Source organism: Periplaneta americana, chromosome 5 (assembly GCF_040183065.1).
Source record: "Periplaneta americana isolate PAMFEO1 chromosome 5, P.americana_PAMFEO1_priV1, whole genome shotgun sequence".
Classification (NCBI taxonomy): Eukaryota; Metazoa; Arthropoda; class Insecta; order Blattodea; family Blattidae; genus Periplaneta; species Periplaneta americana.
Window position 1 is genome coordinate 66,924,207 of NC_091121.1, and position 22,335 is coordinate 66,946,541.

The following is a 22,335-nucleotide window of genomic DNA, read 5'->3' on the forward strand; positions in this document are numbered from 1 at the left end:
CTGATGAAATCAACAAATCTACTTTAGGGAAATTGTCTCTGACCACTTCTGCCACACGATGAAATGCATGCGCCACACAAGTAAAATGAGTCAATTTAGGATATACAACAGATAATGCTTGTCCAGCTTTGACCATATAAGGGGCAGCATCGCTAATAAAGAATAACACATTATCGTACATAATACCCTTTGGCCACAGGATACCCATAGCTTCGTTGAACAGTTTAACTATAGTTTTGTTATTGCACTTTTCTAGAACATCACAATGTAAAAGAATTCGTTCAGAATATTGTTCACTTAACAAACCGATAACTACATTACCAACAAGTCTACCTTCTTTGTCGGGAGTCTCATCAATGGAAACCCAAATTGAACTATCTTTAATTTCATCTCTTATCTTCTGTATTGTCTCATCGTAGATGGATGGAGCATACGTCTTCCTAAGTGTTGACTCATCCGGGATTGTATGTTGAGTATATTTTTCAAGGAATTCCCTGAAGACCTTATTCTTTAGTTTGTAGAGAGGAATATCAGCAGAGATGAGAGAACGGCACAGGTCGATGTTAAACTCAGATCTTACATTCGATGTTGTTGGTTGTGTTAAAAACAATTGTCTCTGCTTGGAATTTAGTTGTTTGTTGGCCTGATGTTTACTAGTTGTAATGTGTTGTTGCACCAGGAACTTTTGTGTAGATGATACTGCACACTGACACAAATTACAAAATAATATTTTATTGTCAGTTGATAAACCATCTTCTTTAAATTCTGAAATGTAACTTGTTAGTTTTGATTTTAAATTGACTGAATGACGTACTTTTGGCATATTTACCGTCTTTATAGTATGATTTACAAAACTGAACCTATGTGTACTCTGACTGGCATTTAACTGTTGAGCTGCACAACTGAAGTCTGTTAAAAATTTTAAATTAAATTAATACAGTTTTGTAACTTACTTTCCCATTGTTGATAGGACTGCTAATTTTCAAATAACTCTGATGTTAAAGGGATTACTGAACATGTGTTTAAATCTCTATTGTTGAAATGTATTTTTAAAAGTTAATGGAATTTTGTTTTGTTTTATTGTTAAACCTAATATAATATGGACTGTTTTATATGAAATATGGAAAATATATGGAAATTAACGAAAATATGTACTAAACTCTAAAATATGGAAAAATATGGAAAATAAAAGTAGGATTTTTCAACCCTACACATTGTGAAACATAAAGATAATGCAAAATATAAATTATATTAGCTTTATAAGTAAATATGTATTTACATATAAATCCTTTCCCTGCTGATAACTAATAAATGTTTTATAGAACACAATACGTAGGGTACCTACAGCGTGGATTATAGGTTATGACTGAGTTATGATTTTCTCTTGGTCTTTAGGGAATCTGAAGAACGACAAATTCGGAGATTTAAACTTGTTGTTACTGGAATTTTCGTCATTGCACACATTGCCTTTATTCCGACGCATGATTAAAACGTTATTATAACATCTCGCATAACTTTAAAGCACGTGCTGGCTGTATCAACCCTATGACCAGTGCCTTGCCTGCCGCTTGAGCGCTAGTGTCGTGAATGTTGGCAAAAAAAGTGTTGAAGTTGCGCGACTGTATATATTAGACTGTGCTACAGCATCACATGTGTTGGAAGTGACTATAGCAACTAACACGTAATCGGAACCACGGAAATGCAATGGGAAATAATCTGAGGAAAGCGAGAACGCTGCACCCACCCACGTGGTCTCTGTTGCCACATTCACATTTTAAAAGTTCAGTTATCACATGCTTTTGAAGAATATCAGTTCTTGTAAAGTCATACTACTATTATTGTTCAAAGTTGCCGGTGCCCAATTTTTTATGTTAAAAATAATGTAGTTTGGAGTACCTACTTTCAATTTCAAATATATTTGTACAAAACTGACAACTTGGCTGTTGCCCTGTCTAGTACACAATGAACGGAAGTGAATTTCAGGGGCCAAAAAGATCTGCGATACTAACGTAAAACTATTTCCTCTTTGTTTTATATAAACACGACTTTAACTTTCAAATATCCTTGAAAGTTTCAAACCATGAATAGTAGCCTATATAAAGTGCAATGAATAAAATTTTTGATTTATAATTTAAAAAAAAGTTTATATGGTGTCTTTCATAGCGTTGCGTTAAAACTGTTTTATTTGCCTCCTTCCAGTTGTGTTGTAGTCTGGTTGAATGCAAGATCGTTAGATGGCAGCGGTAGCGAGCTTGCTGCACGACCAGTCGGTTTCTATTTCCCGCCCATGCGCTGATTCAGAGGAGGATCTCCTCCCTCTCCGTTCATTTACTCGCTTTAAAACTCTGCTTCTTTCTCTGGCCGCTAGTGCGCTGTTGTCTATGTGCGTTAACTGCAGTAAAGGAGGAATGGATTGGCTTTCCTCCACACAAATAATCTCGCATCTCGCATCTTTCTCACAGTTTTCTAGCAGCACATGAGCGCGCATCGTTTAAAACTCGATCAACCGAGTTTTTCTTATAGCTGTGAACTTAAAAATTATCGAATCTTCCTTGAATTTCAAGGCAAATATTTTATTTGGTATTTACTTTCAAAAGAAGAAAAATGTGAGGAGGACGTTCCTCCCTTTCCTCCCCCAAGGAACCGCCACTGATTGACGTCGATGGCCGACGTTAAAATATTTGACAATTTACGAAACGTATCAATGCTAACATTGTGTGCGTAATAAATGTCACCATGAGAGCGATTGAGCACTCACCACGTGGGAACTGTAACTTTGGCAACTGAATCATTGTTACCATACCAACAGGTCTATCACGCTATGACATTCAGTTGTTTTTCCTTCGCAGCGCTAATGGCATGTCCCATAAAAAAGGTATAGTCGCCGATTTGCGAGTTGCATGTAGCCTGAAGCAAGAGGACTAGATAGCCCTCTTGGCCTGAAGTCACCTTAAAAACTAATAATAATCAGTCAGGGTTCCCAAATTTTGACTAAAAGACCCTAAAATGCCTATTTTTCCCTAGATTCCAATTTTAAAAAATCCCTAATTTCAAAATATAATTTCATCTTAAGATTAAAAAGTACTCTTTATTAATATACTGAGTAACTTATAATAACAAATAGAACACAATTAACCGGCCAATATAAGTATTTAATATATTTTTGCACTCATTAGCTCTCGCAAGGTCTATCAACAAGGGGAACTTCCAAGTTTTTATTTTTATGAATACTCCTAATCTCCTCTCCTCACTATACATTTTTAGAATGATGAAACATTAATATCTTCTCATACAAAGAAAACTTTTCATATTAAGTTTTAAAGGGAAAATCAATTTATTTGTCACCAGTTGACAAACTGAAATTTTTTTTCGTGTATCTGGTGTGTAAATGGGTGGGTTTTCCACTGAATCAGTGGAAAAATCAGTTTCTGTCTCGTCACATATTTTCCTAGATACACAGCACTAACACAAAGACAGTAATACGATATTGGTAAATCTGGGCCATTTTAAATTCAAGCATAATATAGCACTTAGAACCCCACCAAAGTTTTCTTGACAACATAAAAAACTCTTATAAACCAACAAAGCACGTTTCAGCAAGCATTAGATTACAGGGCTGACGTCGCTAGCTGAGTAGCCTCTAGCAGGCAATCCCAGTACACTTTTCGCACAACTAAATATCTTTGCCATATAGTGACTCTCTTGAAAACTTCTTTCATCATATAATGTGTGTATGTATGTATTTATTAACACTACAATTGGGTATACACCAGGTGGCAGTGATATATAATATACAATAATACCATTACAGTTATACAATAATTACAGCAATAAAAGAAAAAGAAACAAATAAAATAAAAAAAATAAAATAAACCTAAATTTTATTTCTAACTATAAATAAATAGGTACAATAAACCTAGGACTATAAATAAAAACTGTTCTATAATAACGCCTACAATAAGCAAAAGTAAACCTAACTTATAAGTACTTCTATTTCACCCAACTATTACCAATTTAAGTAATTACATATCTCCTTAATTAATTACAAATCAACTTAGTTAATTACATATCACCTTAATTTATTTACATATCAACTAAATTACATATCTTAATTAATTACATATCACCTTATTTAATTACATGACACAACTTAGATAATTACCCTGCTCTACAATTACATTTTCAGTCTAATCTTCTCAACCTTTCCTTAAATGTATTGATTATGAGAGGACCACCCTGAAAGACTGCCACAGGTAAGCTGTTCCAATCTACTATTGTGTGGTTATAACAAAGGAAAATTTTGCCACGTCCGTTCTTTGTTTTCTACATTTAAACTTCCTAATGTGATCTGCCCTGCCTAAGTATGATGGTGTTGCTAATCTAGCATTGATGTCGGTCCATGCTTTGTGTCCCATTTGTGCCTTCAACAATGCGGTGAGTCTGGTTTTTCGTCGCCTTGATTTGAGATTCCCACCCTAAGTCTTTTACTATCTCTTCATCATGTCCCTTTCCCATTTTGACATATTTTGCTGCCTTGTGTTGGACCTTTTCTATTGAATCGATTTGGTTTTGTCAGCACGGATCCCAACCTGCTCCATATTCCATAATTGGGCGAACAAGGGTTTTGTACGCTAATTCTTTTGATCTTCGGTTAGATTTCTTCAGAATACGCATAGAGAAATTTAGTGCTTTCCAGGCTTTCCTTGTGGTATTAGTGACTTGTTCCTCCCAACCCAGTTTGTTACTTAAATATATATCTAGGTATTTACAAGTGTTCACTTGTGGCACCGATGTACCATTCAGCTGATATCTGAGACAAATTTCTTTATGCGTTCTACAGAAGGATATTGACTTACTTTTACTGACATTGACTTTCATTTTATTTTCTGCCGTCCAGGTTTCAATAATGTTAAGACCGTTTTGTAAGGCGGCGATGTCGGATTCGTCATTAATTTGTCTATATATTATACAGTCGTCCGCAAATAATCTTACCTGAGACGTAGTATTTCTATTTATATCGTTTATATATATAAGAAACAACAGAGGTGCAAGAACCGCCCCTTGAGGCACGCCTGATGTTACATTTCCTAGTTCCGATATTTCTTTTCCTAGTCTGACCTTTTGGGTCCTGTTCTCTAAGAATTTATTTATCCATCTTACTACTCGATTATCTATTGGAAGCCTGCTTAGTTTCCCTAAAAGTTTTTCGTGAGGCACTAAGTCGAAAGCTTTAGAGAAATCAATCACAATTCCATCTATTCTTCCCCTTCCCTCGTTATTTTCGAAAATGTTGCGAATATATTGTGTTAGTAGATGTTCCATTATTTTGCAGATAACTGATGTGATACTGACAGGTCTGTAATTGTTCACGTCGCATTTGTCTCCTGCTTTATATATGGGGATTATGATAGCCGATTTCCAGTCGTCTGGGATACTACAATTATTTATTGATATATTAAAAATTCGCATCGAGTATGGGATCATGGCTTCACCTCCTAACTTTATAATTTCTGTGGGAATATCGTCTGCCATTTTCGTCTTTTTATTCTGTTCCAAACATCTTTAGCCGTTATTTCGAACATCTCTGTGCATTCACTTTCATCGACTGTAATCTCTCTCTCCTTTTTATTGAAAATAGATATAAATTTTGAGTTTAGTAAATCTGATTTTTGTTTGTCCCCTGTAATTATTTGTTCATTAGTGTCTCTCAAAACTGGTACTGATTCCCGATTTTCCCCTTCTCCTGCATGTAATTATAAAACCTACCCCAGTTATTTTCGCCTTCTTTCAATAAATTCTGCAGGTAGTTCTCTTCTGCCCTTTTCTTTTCCCTTTCTAATTGTTTCGTAAGGTCCTTGAAATTTTTGGAGCTCACATTTCTTTTGCTGTATGCTCGCCTAGCCTTTTTCTTAAGTTTTCTGACATATTTTATATAATACATCCAAATACAGAGTTTAAGCATCATAATTATGATTTATTATACACTATCCCTGAAAAAATGACATTAACAATGTAAAGATATTTAAAAAATCCATATAAAATACCTCAAAACCTTTACGTGATACAGCAATTCTGAAGGTCGTTTCGGATTCTACAACCAAAAATTGATATGAATTGATTTATTACACGCCAGATGCAAAATGGCTGTTAACCAATGTCTTTTTCTGCTATACTTTTCATGTGTTTGGGCATTTTTTTCAATATTCTCAATAAATAAAAGTTATTGATCTATTTAAAAAAAAAGTATCTGTGTGCCAAAATAAATTTAAATTATGTTATGAATTATTATATTTTCATCCACACATTTTGATATAAAAAGGAATCAATTGTAGGGTTGAAAGAAAAGAATAACATATTGAACAACATTTTTCAAACATTTTTAATCAGATAATGTTTGTAAAATTTTACTTACATTTGGATAAAATGGAATGCCTTTGTTATCACATGCAATTAAATTGATACAATATAATTTCCATCAACTATTATCTGTTAATATAATAGTTCAAGATAATACAATAATTGTTCCCTGGTGAAGCTTGTATGAATTTGTCAAAACTGAATATTTTTTCATGTGTTGATTAAAACTCTAATTTTTTGAAACCATTTAGTCAAATAAGAACATTATAACTGATATCGAATGACTTATAATCTGAATTGATACAAGTATTTTGATCAACTATTACTCGTTTTAATGATACTAGGCCTATATTAGTTCAGTACAATACAATGTTTCCTGGTAAAGTTTGTATGAATTTGTGGAAACTGAATAATTTGTAATATGTTGATTAGAATTCTAACTTTATGAAATTTTTTAGTCAGATCAGAACATTATAGCTGATATCGAATTATGAGTTTTTAGGCTTTCACGGTGACTGTGATCAGAATTACTTAAATGTAAATTTTTCCTAAATACTCTGTACATTATGAATGTTACAGAAAGAAGAGTAATAATTAATTGTTTCAATAATCAGACACTGCATAATATGAATATGCAATATATCAATTTTTGTCAATTTTTAAAAAATATGATCACAATAGAATAAAGGCATTTCATTGGTATATGCTCGAAATGCTTCAGTTTTCAATGATTCTTAATTAGCATTCAAAGGCTTTCTTGTGATAGCACACATTTTTATTTTGTATCTCAATAACGTTTCTTAATATTAAGCTCAAATATTTACTAGTATGACAAAGTGTATAAAAATGACATCAAAATCCTTGTTTCTTCCTACATTTTGTACAAAATATTATAAAATTCTAAACTAAAGCCATTCACTAACATTATCAAGAGTGCACCCAGGATTTGGTTTTGGGGGGAGGTTCAGATAATATACTGTACTTGTAATTTTAGTTGCCTTCAGAGCACATAATGTATTAATGTATAGCTAAATTAACTTAAATATTAATTTCATTTGTTACAAATAGTTTCAAAGAAAGGATCTTGCATTTACAAACACAAATATACTGTGGAATATCCAAAACCAAGTTACAGAATCTCTTGACTTTTAAACATATCATTTGACGCTATTGTTGGGAATACATTATTATTATTATTATTATTATTATTATTATTATTGTATTTAAAAGTAGTAAATGTTGTATATGTAATCAGTTTTTATAACTTAAAAATTGTCGTTGCATGAAATTCTCGTACATTTGGCGCATGTCACAACCCTGCTTTCATACTTCGTACAAACCATCGAATTTCATGCGAGTCTATAATTAAAAGAAAAATAGTTTGAGGTGTGAACAGTGCAAGATGTTTCTCAGTTATTTCAGATAAGACTAGTGATATGTCTTCTGTTGCATAATTTTCTCGTTTTGTGTGCTACATAAACGATTATGGCTTGAAAGGGTACTAAAATTTATGCCTCTAGAGAATGTAAAAGGTGAAAGTTTAGCACGAACAACTGGATGGGCTAAAAGAGTGTAATATTAACACATACCTATCTAAGAGGTTAAGGGTACAATGGGGCCGCTGCCACGAATGGTCTAACTATTTGTCTCGCACCTGCGCTCACTATGGCATGTTCTCGTGCTACCAACAGGAGCATTGCAAGTGCTTTCAGTCATAATACATATATATGACTGCCAAGACTGCTAAATTATAAAAATCACTAAGGCATCACTAAAATCACCTGCAGAAATAAAAGTATGGAAACTTTTTTTTTCTTCTCTTGAATGGAGGGAGGCCCCGAAGGCTTACACTGCAGCTTGAGGCTTATTGTGCTTACCACTCCTATTCTTGTGAATGATTGGGTAGTTGATCTGCCGCACTCTTGTACAAGTACAGCACGCAGCTTGAGAATGAAAAATTCTTTCCATTTTACTGCAAATACACAATAAAAATCTGGGTCTGGGGGGGGGGGGGTCTTGAGCCTCCTTAGCTCCCCATCATGGGTGCGCCACTGAACACTACTGAAGACTTACACTATACTAAACTGTCATGTATTGCAGCACTAAGTAATGCACAACTCTGCATCAGGGATTTAAATTTATTACTTTTTTTTCTTTTCATAATTGGCAAGAGACAAAATATATTACTTCTTTATGCGTAACATTTTCGTATAAAAATTAAAATTACTTAAATTTTTCAACAATCACTCTGCGTCATATAACACGAACTGATTAAAGTATAGATAATATTCTAAAAATGAAACAAATGCCACATGTTTCTTAAAAAATACACAATGAGTGTATCATCACAAATTGACATTACTTCAGGCATAGATTCAAATCTAAAGAGAATTTTAAAGAAAGCTGATATTTAAATTTGCCTGAATGTGCTTTGTTTCCAATTCACAATCATTTTTGTGACCAAGAAATTTATTTCGTACAGCTAGAATAATTGTTCCATTTAAACAATCATAGACAATGCTTGATTTCTCAAGAAGGGCATTTATTAGGGTGACTAGATTGTATTGTTTTGATCTTACAGGAGACATCGTCCAGAAATCTAGATTTATCACAACAGTTTCCACCAACATATTTATATAAGTACATAAATCTACATACTTAGACTTCAACAAACAAAATTTGATAACACAATCCCATGGGAAAAAAGGAACTCTCTGCATCAAAATACACAGTTAATTCCCGATTTACCACGAAAATCGTCTGTAGCTGCATTTCGATTGGCAACAGGCCATGATTGTTTGGCCAAACACCTGCATAGAATTGGAATATATCAGTCCCCTAACTGTCCATTGTGCAACTCAAACCAAGAAATGGATTCGGAACACCTCAAAATCTGTGCTTCAGTGGCTGGTCATGATAATATCTTTGAAAAATATTGGAGTGCAAGAGGTCAAATGACTTTATTGTCAAACGTCTGGCATTAGGAAAAAACAACATATAAGTAAAATGTTAATGCAACAAAAATAAACGTGAAGAGATAAAAACTGAAATGTTTATTCTCTGGAAACATTAACTGAAAATGAGAGAATGTATCCGGAATAGTGGATGTTTAGTCACCCTAGATTTGATTATAGTTATTAAACTAGAAGGTATATTAGCATTATTTATTTTTCTTCGTTCTTTGGATAATGTAATGACACTAATGACATTATACTTGGAAGTTAATAATATTACAAATGTTTACTTCAATTGAGATATGGCAAACGCATAAGTATATTGTATGTATGGACTTGAGCCATGTAAAGTAATAATTAGAACAAGATTTTTGTATACATGAAAATTGCCTAATCTTTGTCTATGTAACAAGCAAAACCCCTCCAACATATAAACACAAGCGATTTTATTTTTAAATGAATTACTTAAAAATTATTCATCTGCATGGTTACCTAGCACTGATATGATTGGTAATAGCAGCGAGCATTATTTGCCCTGAGATTATCTAACATTTGCCTTACAGTTGAGGAAAAACTCCAAACAGGCAATCAGCTCAAGTTGAATTCGAAATCATGCTCAAATGTAGTTCTGGAAAAGAGTCTCAATCACTTCCCTTACATTACGTTGGTGACTTGTGATGATTCTTCATTGCACACCAATTATAACATTGAAATACATACATTGTCAACGTACTGTGCAGGACTGTCAGTTAACCTATTAGACATCTACATCTTTGAGAGAGTGAGAAGTTATAGGATGGGATGTTTTATTCAGCTGATCCAAACCATTAAGGCATACAGGAACAATTGGAGACAACACGTAACAGTGGCATACACAGAATTTTGTCGGGGGAGGGGAGGGGTCAATATTAAAATTTTTTACAATTTACATAGTCGATATTTAAAAAGTTGTGTATTATTATTATTATTATTAGCTGAGTTTTCACAGGGGGATGTGAAACTAGTTCCAGGAAGAACATTCGCAACAAAATCGTCACGTTGCAGCTGCGAAGAAACATTTGCCAATGTGAAATTTTTGCTAACCTTACGAGAATTACTACGCGACTTTTCGCTAACAAATTAAAAAATTGAGCTTTGCGTTCACTTAGACATATCAAAGGATCTGGAACGATAATATGAATTGTCAAATGCACAAAACATTAAACGAACATTTCACAATAAAGTCAGAACTCAAACCAAACTAGCGAACGGATGAATACCATTCTTAAAATGAGTTTAAAATCGGCAATACACAATATTTAACAACTGCAGTGCAGAACTGTCAAAACAACCTTTTCAATATGTTTCATGAGTTAAATTTCAAATTGCGTCAGCTTCATCTTATTAAAAAGTCGGTGCCAGGTGATAGGTCTCTCTATAATAAAGACAGCATTGTTATAATTCGAACGTGCCACAGCACCAAGCACAAAGATTATACAGAAGTAGGAGTAGGAGGACTATGCCTTATGTCGATGTAGATTTTGCTATTCTGACAGTGAAAAATTAGAGAAGAGGAAACAATTATGGATAAAAAAACTTAAATCGAAATATGTCATTTTTTCAAAACGTTTGAGGGGTGGGGGAGGTTCAAACTCAGTAACCCCTCTTGCATACGTCCATGATATGTAGACAGAATGACCAATGACAAAATACCTAAAATACTAACCCAATAGCAGAACAGGCCTAAGCAGACCTATGAAGAGATGGTCTGAACAATATGGAACCAGATTAAAAGTAGTCCAAAGCATGAAGAAGTAAAGAAATTGTTACTTGGACACAGAAATCGCTGCAGCTTGAAACAGACAAAAAGGACCTTATGTACACATGTATACATAAATTTTGTTCTTTTTAAATGGTTTACAGATTTTTAATCCTGAAATAGTTTCTGTATGTTATGGTATAACTCTATGTAACATTCAGGAAAGTAATAATTATTTTCCACGTGTGCTTAAAGGAAGAATAAATACAGAAGTTTGAGCAATGAGAATATCACATTACACATACAAATCTTCACCAAAGTCAAATTAGAAAATATCATACATAGCTGAACACTGCAGTGGAATCTTTTGTTAACACCAGTTCATATAATTATTAATAATGACTGGGCAAATCGCAATATAGCGAACATAGAAGCTCCACCCACGACCCCTTCCACTTTTCCCCTACTAGCTCACCAGACAATCTACGTGATAGGCGAATGTTGTGTCGAATGCACATTTCATGTGGGTGGGGATAACTTCCCCTGCTGGCGTTCGCTATATTGCGATTTATCCAAATGACTTGACTATAAATGGCACAGTAATGACATTTTTGCACAAACTAGAATACCACTGATTGGTCCAGTCACGTTTAACATTATATTCTAGAAACTTAATTCTTTTGGTAAAGAAAAAATTCATACAAATTATGCACATAATCTCTCGTGAACGATCACAAGTTTCAAGTGTTATGCATTAGTTTACATACGACAATTTCAATAACCTCAAAAAAAAAAAAAAAAAAAAAAAAAAAACTTAACTGCATTAACAATCAAAATTATAACTTCTTCACTTACTTCATTTTGCTGAAGACTAGTTCGTATTTTTCATGAATGAAGCATATGCTATATATCACATAGGATCAGTGGTGACCAACTCAGCTTCTCTTACAAAGCAGTGTGTGCACTGACGAGCAAAAAAGGGCAACAATGTCATTAGAAGTGCTGTGTGCAGGAATTCAATGAATGGAGTGATAATTATGTGGACAATAAGAGACAAAGAGATCAGTGTGGTATTACTCACACCTATGTAGACAAAACATTTTGAATTCACAGCTCGAGTTTCGTCTTTGTCGCAGCAACATGCTGGAGAAAGCTGTTGGGAATCATCCCTGATAATCCAGTATGTGTATAATCAATGGTTTCGCTTGTATAATGGACAAATATGTCTGTAATGCTTTTTGCTTCTGAAAAGTTTTGGTGTTTGCAATGATGATATACTATATACTGATTATACTGATTAGCGCAGCCAGTAACAAACATGCTGTGAGCAATGTAAGCTTGAGGATCAAAGGGCTGCCAACATTAATTATTTCAGTGGGACTATCTGCTCTTGCATACTACACACAATACTGCATGTGTGCGAAGAATGCTCTTGCACAAAAAGCACGAGTTAGTCACCACTGTAGTAGATGGCGAAGTCATCTATAAATACGACACATTATTGGTTAGAATAAGCATGCACGTGCTTAGTATGAGAAATCTGTACTCAAGTTTGTGTTCAGCCCAGACTCTATACTAAAACAAATATTCAAATATGCATGAAAATATTCACAAAAATGTAACAGAATATGCACTATAAAAATAAAATTACTCTTAATATAATTTAATAGGGCAAACATCATGCTAAAGAATACCTTACTCTTGATGTTGCAATACATAATGTTCATGATGAAATTTCTACATATGTTACTAAAAATGTTTTTATATAGTAAAAATGTTCTTCCTGCGTCATAATGATAAGATGTTACCAGATAGTGCAGAAACGAAAATGAGTAGAATTATAAAATTTATTTAAGCATCTAATAATAAAGTAATTACTACTTCCTTCCAAGTAATCATCATTAAAGACAATGTTATCGCTCAATACCACATCACTATCACTAATTCCACTGACACTAAATAGTGTCATTAAATAACCTACTTAAAAAAAATGCATAAATTTTGACTTGATCTTAAAGCTTCAATACTGATGTAAGGAATAAAATATATGAAATGAAATTTATAAACCAAAATTAAAAAAGAATCAAGTATCAGTAAAGTATGTACTTTCTTACAGAAAATGAAAAATATGTACACAAAATATTTCTCCATCAAAATATGAGCTTGTATACACAATCAAATACACGTAATCGCATCAATAAAGAGATAAATTCCAAGGAATATCACTTCAGTATATGTTCTACAATGTTTTAAGCAATATGAACCCAAGTTACAATAACAATGATAGTTGTGAATAAAGAAGAGCTGTATTATGCAACTGTATTGCTTTCATCCTATATGAAAACTCATAGTGATAGTGAGTGACCTGATGAATATTATGCTTACTTGACTGTATATTACTGGTATGTAAATTTAAATGGTGCAAAAGTCACTTTACATCTACCAGTATATTTAATAGATGAATTATAGGTCAAGCCAAGGTTCAAATGTCTTTATAAATTAAAGGGCGAATGTTTTATATGTAACTTTTTTCATGGAATTTAATTACTCTGAGCGGCTAGAAATGGCCAAGGCATGGCATTTTCGACGTGAATACGTCTTTCTTCGAGGTACAATTGATGAGCAAATCTGTTCAGTATTGTATAATCCACTTGCAAGAGAATAACGAAAGAGTCCTATCTAATGAACAACTAGCGTTATTTGCATATAATCGGATACTTCAACAAAGAAAATTGCCTATTAAAGAAGAGCTTGTTTCAATAAAAGAAAGTATGAAATATGTTTTTAGATATGTGATTTTAATAGAAAGATACACATAACTGTGAAAGGATGTCTGTATTTACAAAAACAGTTAATAGAATAATTGGTTAAATTGATTTGAAAACAACAGTAAGAGAAACATCTACACCAGCAGTAACTCTTATCATGAACAATGCAATCCATACTAGGAGAATCAAAGTCAACCAATCAGGTGTGTTGCATAAAGTATTACTCACATTAGCATAAAAATGTATATTGTATATCATCACTTGGTGTAAGTAATCTCTTGAACAATACATGTGATCATTAAATTTCGAGACTGTGTCTGTTGTGGGCAAAGGGATCACGTGATTGACACGTGCACACAGCAGTGATGCTAGACGGCCTTGAAGAGACGCAACACAAAGTTTCAAAGCACAATCTTCATCGAGACCTGTGTTACATAAGGTTTTGTTAGCACGTGCATCCACGCATTTGTAAAACTGGAGCAGAGAGCCAACATTAAATTCTTCGGGAAATCAGCAACCAAAACCTATGGAATGTTGAAGCAAGCCTACAGGAATGAATCAGTAAGTCGGGTGAAGTGTTTTGAGTGGCATTCGCATTTCAGAAATGGCAGAACATCGCTGGAGGACGACAAGAGGCCAGGTTGATTACACAGGTGCAACACTGCCGAAAATGTCGAAAAAATTCGACAAATTGTGCATTATGATCGACACATCAACATCAGAGAAATTGCTGACATCATCAACATGTCATATGGAGAGGTTCAAATGATCCTCACATCCACATCCAAATGGATGGTCCATGATAACAATGTGCCAGCTCACAGAGCTCTCGCAACACGCCAGTTTTGCACCCTTAACAAGATGGTTGTCGTTCCTCACCTCTCGTATTTACCAGATTTGACTCCCTGCGACTTTTTTTTTTGTTTCTGAAGATGAAATTCAAGCTAAAAGGTCGCCGTTTTGACACTGTGGAGGAGATCCAACACGAATAGCAGAAAGTGCTTGACAGGCTTCGAGAATGTGAATTCCAGGCGGTATTCCAAAAATGGCAGGTAGGCTGAGATCAGTATATAGCTGCCGAAGAGGACTACTTTGAAGGGGATAGCAGTCAAATTTAAATCAGGTAATTTTATTTCCATTTATGGAACAGGTCTCGGAATTTAATGATCACACCTCGTATGATACTAAAATATGGTTCTTATTTAATGGAACTACTTCTTATGATTGCACACCAATACTGAAATAGGGGAAAGATGATTGTCCTTCCTGACTGTTTACATTAAGAATTCATATTTACAATACACTGTACTAGGCCAATTTATCACAGTCTGCATAAACAATGTTTGTTCATTTTATATTGTAGAGAAAGAAGATTGAACAGTAAGACAAAGAATCTATTCATACTGTTTTTGCATGTGCATCATACAAAAAATAATTCTGTCTTTACTCTTTAATTTGAACAAAAATTATACTACAGACCATACAATTCTATATAGCTTCCTCTGTAAAGTCATTCGAATATGACAGTACATTAAGCCTGTCTAAAATGTAGTTAGACTGAACATATGGGTCAAGACTAGCAATACTGTAGCCACGCAGTTCATACCATCTGAAATAAGCATTAATATTTGAGAATTTTAACTCAATAGCATTAGAACATCTGAGGTTGACATCCAGTTGTGTGAATGTAGTAGTGACGCATTACGAAATGGAACAATGAAACCTCGAGGAGTGTTGAGCGATAAAATTTTGCGTCAAACTTAATCAGTTCTCTATTTGGGCTGGTATCCACTGATATACAGTATCGATAGATTGTAAAATTTGTTGAGTACTTAAAGTTTCCAGTTTTGCCAAAATGCCAAAGTACCAGTACTTATTTTCTTTAAGCTGCAAAAATATTTCAACATCCAATAGTAATTTAAGTTGTACAGGTGAGGATTTATTGCTAATATGTGTAAAAAGGACTTTTTCACTTGTCTTGTTTATGCTGTGGGCTCGAAAATCCAATAGTACTGTGGAAACATGATAGCTACCATAACAGGCTAGAAATGCTGGAAACAACGCAGATGACCTTTCTCTTTTGTTTTCTAATACTATGACAGCAATATCCATGACACTAGAGTGTGAAAGAGCCTCCAACTGAATGCACGGAATTATAACTGAAATTGTAAATGCTCTTTTTATAAACCACATTGCAGACGTAATGTTTATTAATAAAACATTCTAGTTGTGCTCTGGCAGGCAGTTGGTAGACTTGAAATCCTACATAAAAAAAAGTGAACAGCATAACCTCAACCCCACAAGCCCATATAAAGGATTTTGAACTGTAACTGAGCAGCAGTTTTCATTTTCCAACTAAACCCCTTAACCTAATGAAAACACAACATAAACTTACGAAAAATTGAAATGGACTTACAGAGAACATGCTCTATCAACGGCACAGATTTTTAGGTTGCATGAAGAATTTTTGGCTGGGTATAAGTGTGTGGAAGACAGACTTCATTGTGAAAGAACTCACTTGTTAAAAGCAGACGAAAATGTGACCAAAGTGAGGGCTCTTATGATATTTGATCAATGTCTTGACGTTCAAATGATTGGTAATCATTAAATTTAAATCACAAAACTGTTCATGACATTCTGATCGAGGAGTTGGATATACAGACTCTTGGTTACTGCATCATGACAATGCTTCTTCTCACACTGTCATGTTCGTGAGCCATTTTTTTTTACCAAAACGGGTATTTTAGTAGTTCTGCATTCCCCATACTCGCCTGATCTGGTATACGTGAATCCCTTTTACCCCCCCCCCCCCCCCCAAGCTCAAATGCACCTTGAGGTCGTCATTTTGAAACGAAACTGTGGTCAACATCCAATATGTTGTGACACATCAACTGAAGAAATATAGCATACTTTCAGCACTGCTACCAGGAGTGGGAGCAACATCTCTGGCAGTATGTAGCTTCCCAATGAAACTACTTTGAAGAGAATAATGTTGATTTGTAGATGTGTTGTTAATACCAAATTTTATAGTAACAGCCTAATTACTTTTTAGACACATCTCATATTTCTTACAGTAGGCCTACGATAAGGATTTAATGCTATACTACTTTCCACCTAATTAAATTATTCTTATATGTATGTAGATATTGGAATGTTAAAAAAAAAGTATGCCATACACTCCAATTGGTAGTTACATGCCAGTCTATCATTTTCTACATCTACAAGCATGCGAGGTTCTTTTCATTCTCAATACTGTATAAATGAATGTAATGGAGCTTTAACATTGTCTCTTCCTTTCATATCTACCAATTCCATAATAACTAGACACTCTAGAACTTTAGCACCCAGTTTTTCCAGGAGTTGACATGAAGCATTAAGTGAACCTGTAATCACAATGATATTGTTTGTTAAAGTTGGTACAATAACACATTCTGCATACATTTTGAGCAAACTCAAAGTATCGAAGTAATACTGGTTTACATTTAATGATGTGGGTTGCAAGGAGTAGTGAAGTGCATTCCGTAACCTCTCCTACTCAAATCCCATCCTCACATTCCTGTGGTGCAACCTGTTTTTAACAAACGAGGCTCTGGAGACCACTCATAGTAGTATAACTGTTCCATAAAAAATGGAGGAAATGCCATTTCAGCATGCTGACCTGCCATGGTGTGCATAAAGATCTCCTAAGTGGCAAAGAGGGGATATGGTCGGTGGAGTTGTCTGACAATCCTCCCAGCTAAGTCATATGGACCTGCTAACCAATGGCAGGTGTGGTCCTCCAAACAGTTTGGGGGTTGCATATAGTATAATAAAACTGCCATAACATAAAAATATGGTGCCTACATTAAAATGGTTATTCATTTTGCTACATCAATCTCCTACACACGGTGGAGGTGAAATAATTCTGCAGACTGAAAGAGATGATAGGGTACACTTAAAGGAATAGAAAACCTATATTATGTTTCGTGATTAAAATTAAGTTGAAAGTGTCAGCAGTCTGGCAACATCGCTGCTTCTTCTTGTAATACAGACGAATTCAAGTCTGTCTCCCTACGCAAATCTCCCTCTCTGTAAATGATTCTTTGTTAGATTTTCTATCAATATGGACAAAAATCACGACTCTACTCGCAATAGTTACCGAATAAGAGGGTGTTAAACATTTGGGAAAAAGATATATTTTCTGAGAAAACCGTGAACTTTCCATCAATATAGTATTACACTTTTTTGTTACCCGTACATACATGAGCTATTTGCTCTGAAAATCTGCAGGATTATTTCACTTCTACCCTGGATTGGATAGCAAGAGAATTAATGGCTTCATTGACAATAACTCAGCATTAGTTAACAACATTTTAGTGATATGAATTACCTTGTACTTTAAATTGAAAGAAAAATAACTTATAGTGGGATTCACGAACTCGTGTTATTTTTCAAAACTGAATTATTATCATCATCATTATCATCATATAGCTGTCATGGAATAAGACCATTTGTTGACCTGTTCTGGTCTCATTGTCCAAAAGTCTTTTTCTAGATTTTCCTTGACTTCTATTTCCTCTATCCGACTTTATCATGTAAGACTTGCCAGTAAGGTGATATGTCCCCTGAGTAGGTTACGAACCTATTGCAAGATAAGTTCAGTAGTGAGGCTGCCACCTTTATGCCTCTCGATTTATGTTTTCTATATGGATATGCTCCCTTAGCCGAAGAGTTTCAGTTTTGAGGAAATGGAAACTCACCTGTATCCTCTCCCATCTGCTGCTGTGTTAATAACACTGCATTGCCCAGGAGTCACAGCATGGACAAGGGAGTAGGATTCATCAACAGAGCTGCTGTTGTTCTTGCAAATGGCTTTTCTCAGAATTTTTAGGATACACTTTGGATTATCATTAATATTATTATTATTATTATTATTATTATTATTATTATTATACATTACAGCCTTTTCGCTTAATATCCTTGCTCTCATATTTTTACTTCCCTTTCTGCTATTTATATCAGAAACTTCGTAAGCCTCATAAGATGTTATGCATACACATCTTTATATAATGCAGGAAATAGATGAGCAATCTATCTACTCGAGAAATCTACAGCATTACTTCCCTTCTAAAAGAAATCATGTTAAGGCTTTTTACAGACTACACTGAATCCGCAAATTTGAGATACGACGATAAACAGAGAATAAAATCATTTTAGAGAGACAGAACGAAAATAAATAAAAACGGACTGCTACTAATAATAAATCTGACGTTTATTATAGCTTATTTTTATTTATACACGCTTTTTACACGTGAAAATGCAGTAAAAATTCTGAGTTTTATGCTGGATAGTTTTAAGTTTGAATATTCAACAAATTCAACAGCAATTGAGACAGTTCATACAGGCAAGATATATTAATTAGGGTAAGTAATATAAGGTAAGAAGAATACCAAAAAGGTAATTTAAAAAGAGGTACATCATTAACTGAGCAGCTAGCATCAGCTTTTCACGCCAGAAACGTGTATTTTCAAATGCAAATGTAAGTGGAATTTGTGATTAATGAGAATGAGGTTGGGGAAGGTTTACACGTGATTCTCCTGCCATCACTCCACAATTCTTCTTCTTCTTCATCATCATCATCATCATCATCATCATCATCATCATCATCATCATCATCATCATCATCATCACCACCACCACCACCACCACCACCACCACCACCACCACCACCACCACCACCACCACCACCACCATCATCATCACTGCAATATGGATTCACCTCTATATGTTGCATCATGGGCAACATCTAACGCAGTTCTACTGTATTCTAGATGAGAATGCTAATAACAATAATGACAATATAAAATATCCATCACAGAGGAAAATAAATAAGAAAACTGTAATGTCTAACATACGGTAAGTCATTTCTTACATACCTCCAGTAGCTAACAAATCGTCAATGATAAGGATGTTTTGACCACTTCTGATGCTTGCAGTCTGAATTTCAAATGAATCCTGTTTATGAGAGAAAGAAAGAGAAAAAAAATAACAATAAATTTATTGTATGCAAGTAGTAAATATTCAAATGATTAATTATATCAGAATGTTGAAATTACATATGACTGTTCAGGTCTGGTAAACTGAGAAAAAGTTTCTTACAGTGGTGAACTTTACACTAAAAGCTAACTGCTATTTCCTTTACAGAAGTTAAAGGACCAATGGTGGAAAAAAGCGAAAGTGCCAAAAACAAAACTGTTCAATAAGAATGATGATAGGCATCTCTTCTAATTTTTAATGAATGACAACTCCAAAAATATTTACATTACGCTTCAGACATTTTGCCTTTTTCAGAAATGTGCTGATTTGACATGGACTGACCCAACAGTACAGAATACATTTTTGGAATTTCACTTTAATATAGGCTAAATTATTATAGGCCTAAGTAACTGTAATGTGTTGACATTAAATTTGGACACAAAATTCTTCTAAATTTACAAAAATTATTCTTACAGTCAGAATAATGTCTGATTTTTACAATCTCTAGATTCAATCTAAGAAAATGTACTCTCCACAATAAAAAAAAAAATCGTTATACCACTACTTCGATACTCACTGTGCCATATTCCAAAGCATAAGACGCTTGTATAACATCTCCTGGAAGCTTCCCTTTTTTTCTTATTGGAATGAAGGGTATATCAAATTGAAGTGCTACTAATGGGCCAAATAGAAAGCCTCTTGCTTCTAAGGCCACTACAGCATCAGGTTTTGGTGTTAAATGTGATACATGCTCAATTATCAAATCTTGTAGTGCATGGAATGCTTCGGGATTACTCAATACTGGAAACAAATCTCTGAAACAAAAGTGCATAAAATGAACTACTGTAGTTTTAATGACATGAAAAATTGATTTCATATATATTTATGTACTAACTTCACTTCATTTGGTACTTTATTTCCAAATTACTGAACACAGAATCTATAAGATAAAATATTACTGAAATTCCATTCATCACAATTCTTTCCAAACTTGTTTCATAACAAAACTAGCCCATACTAACAAACAAACTATATTTTACAGATGGAGAACAGATAAATAGTACAATGGAACGATGCAAGATTCAGAGGTAATTTTCTAGAAGACGTCGTTGCATATAGACCACTTTTACAATAAACCTAAAATTTGTTTTTGCAAGATATACTAAAACCCTAAACTGACCTGACCTAACCTAACCTTTTCCTTAATCTGTATTAGGTAGTTAGTGTTTTAGTATACGTTGTATACACTAAGGTTAGGTTTAGTGTAAAAGTGGTCTACATGCAACGACGTCTCCTAGCAAATTACCCTCATATATTTTTCACTCTGCATTAGATAATTATTATAAGTAATTTCTGATCTATAGAGGCCAAATTAAGAACATGTCATGATGTAACGATAATAGTCATAACAGGACAGGAAAATTAAACTATTTCAAGAAAATCACCCATTTAACAAATCTCACAGGATTGGTAGATACCGAATTCACGTCTTTCTTCCTTCCTTCTTCAAAAGTCTGATGTGATACGAGAATTGTTTCCAAAATTTGAATGGTTAAGTAAGAATATACCAGTACAGTACTTTTCGAAAGTTTAGAGAATTCCTTATAAAAAAAACTAACTTACATCTACAAAATCAACATCAATTTATGACATCACCCCATTCTCCAACCTAGCCAACATATATTCTTATAAACACACTACCGACATCCTATAGTCATATAGACTCAACATTTCCAGATGAATCTAAACAATTCACTTCCTCTTACCTGACTTACTGCCTGTATTGTAGTTTCATTTTTAATGGTTAGAAAAAGTCACAGGTATCATTTACACTACGCTTGATGTAGCCTAGAATGTTTACTTTATAAAACTATAAATATGTTTGGCAACGATGTCAAGTTTATTTTTCACTTCCATTCTGAAAGTGAAAATATAAAGTACTTGACTAATGTGCTAACTACTGTACGTAGTACTGCAATAAGAAAAGAATTAGAAATGTAACATAACCTCGGTGTTGTAAGCCTGAACTAGGCCTATTATAGTGTTGTTCATATTTTACGTGAAATGATATTTTATAGAAAAACAACAACTTACAGTGTTCATAATGTGAATACGAGAATAAAATAATTATAAAGAGAGAATTGCGCACAAATGTGCATAGATGTCACTGTAGCACAAATTACTTAATAAAATAATAATTACCCTTACCTAAATAATATTCCAGGTTTTGGGAAGTCTGGATGACTAGAAATGTGTTTGACAACGATGTCAAGTTTATCTTTCACTTCCATTCTGAAAGTGGAAATATAAAGTGCTTGATTAATGTGCTAACTACTTTAAATTCCTATTTCCTGTCACTTTATTACACAGTTATATATGAAAAAAATTAATTATCTACGTTTATACATCCTGCCAGCACATCTATAAGTCATGTGACAAACATACTACACCATACCAACTCTGGAAAAGTAATAATGTAGCAAATTTCCCTCAATACCGATTG

At 34.0% G+C, this 22,335-nt stretch overlaps 1 protein-coding gene across 1 annotated transcript; it reads right to left on the bottom strand.

The window, feature by feature from the left end:
- Positions 1-6,353: 6,353 nt before the first annotated feature.
- Positions 6,354-22,280, bottom strand: Aprt (adenine phosphoribosyltransferase). The gene is made up of 5 exons (XM_069825966.1): positions 22,231-22,280; positions 22,041-22,124; positions 20,410-20,647; positions 19,733-19,811; positions 6,354-17,200 (listed from the first exon to the last, which is right to left on the bottom strand). Exons 2-5 carry the CDS (start codon positions 22,121-22,123, stop codon positions 17,064-17,066), a joined length of 537 nt encoding a protein of 178 aa, XP_069682067.1. The 5' UTR covers position 22,124; positions 22,231-22,280; the 3' UTR covers positions 6,354-17,063.
- Positions 22,281-22,335: the final 55 nt, after the last annotated feature.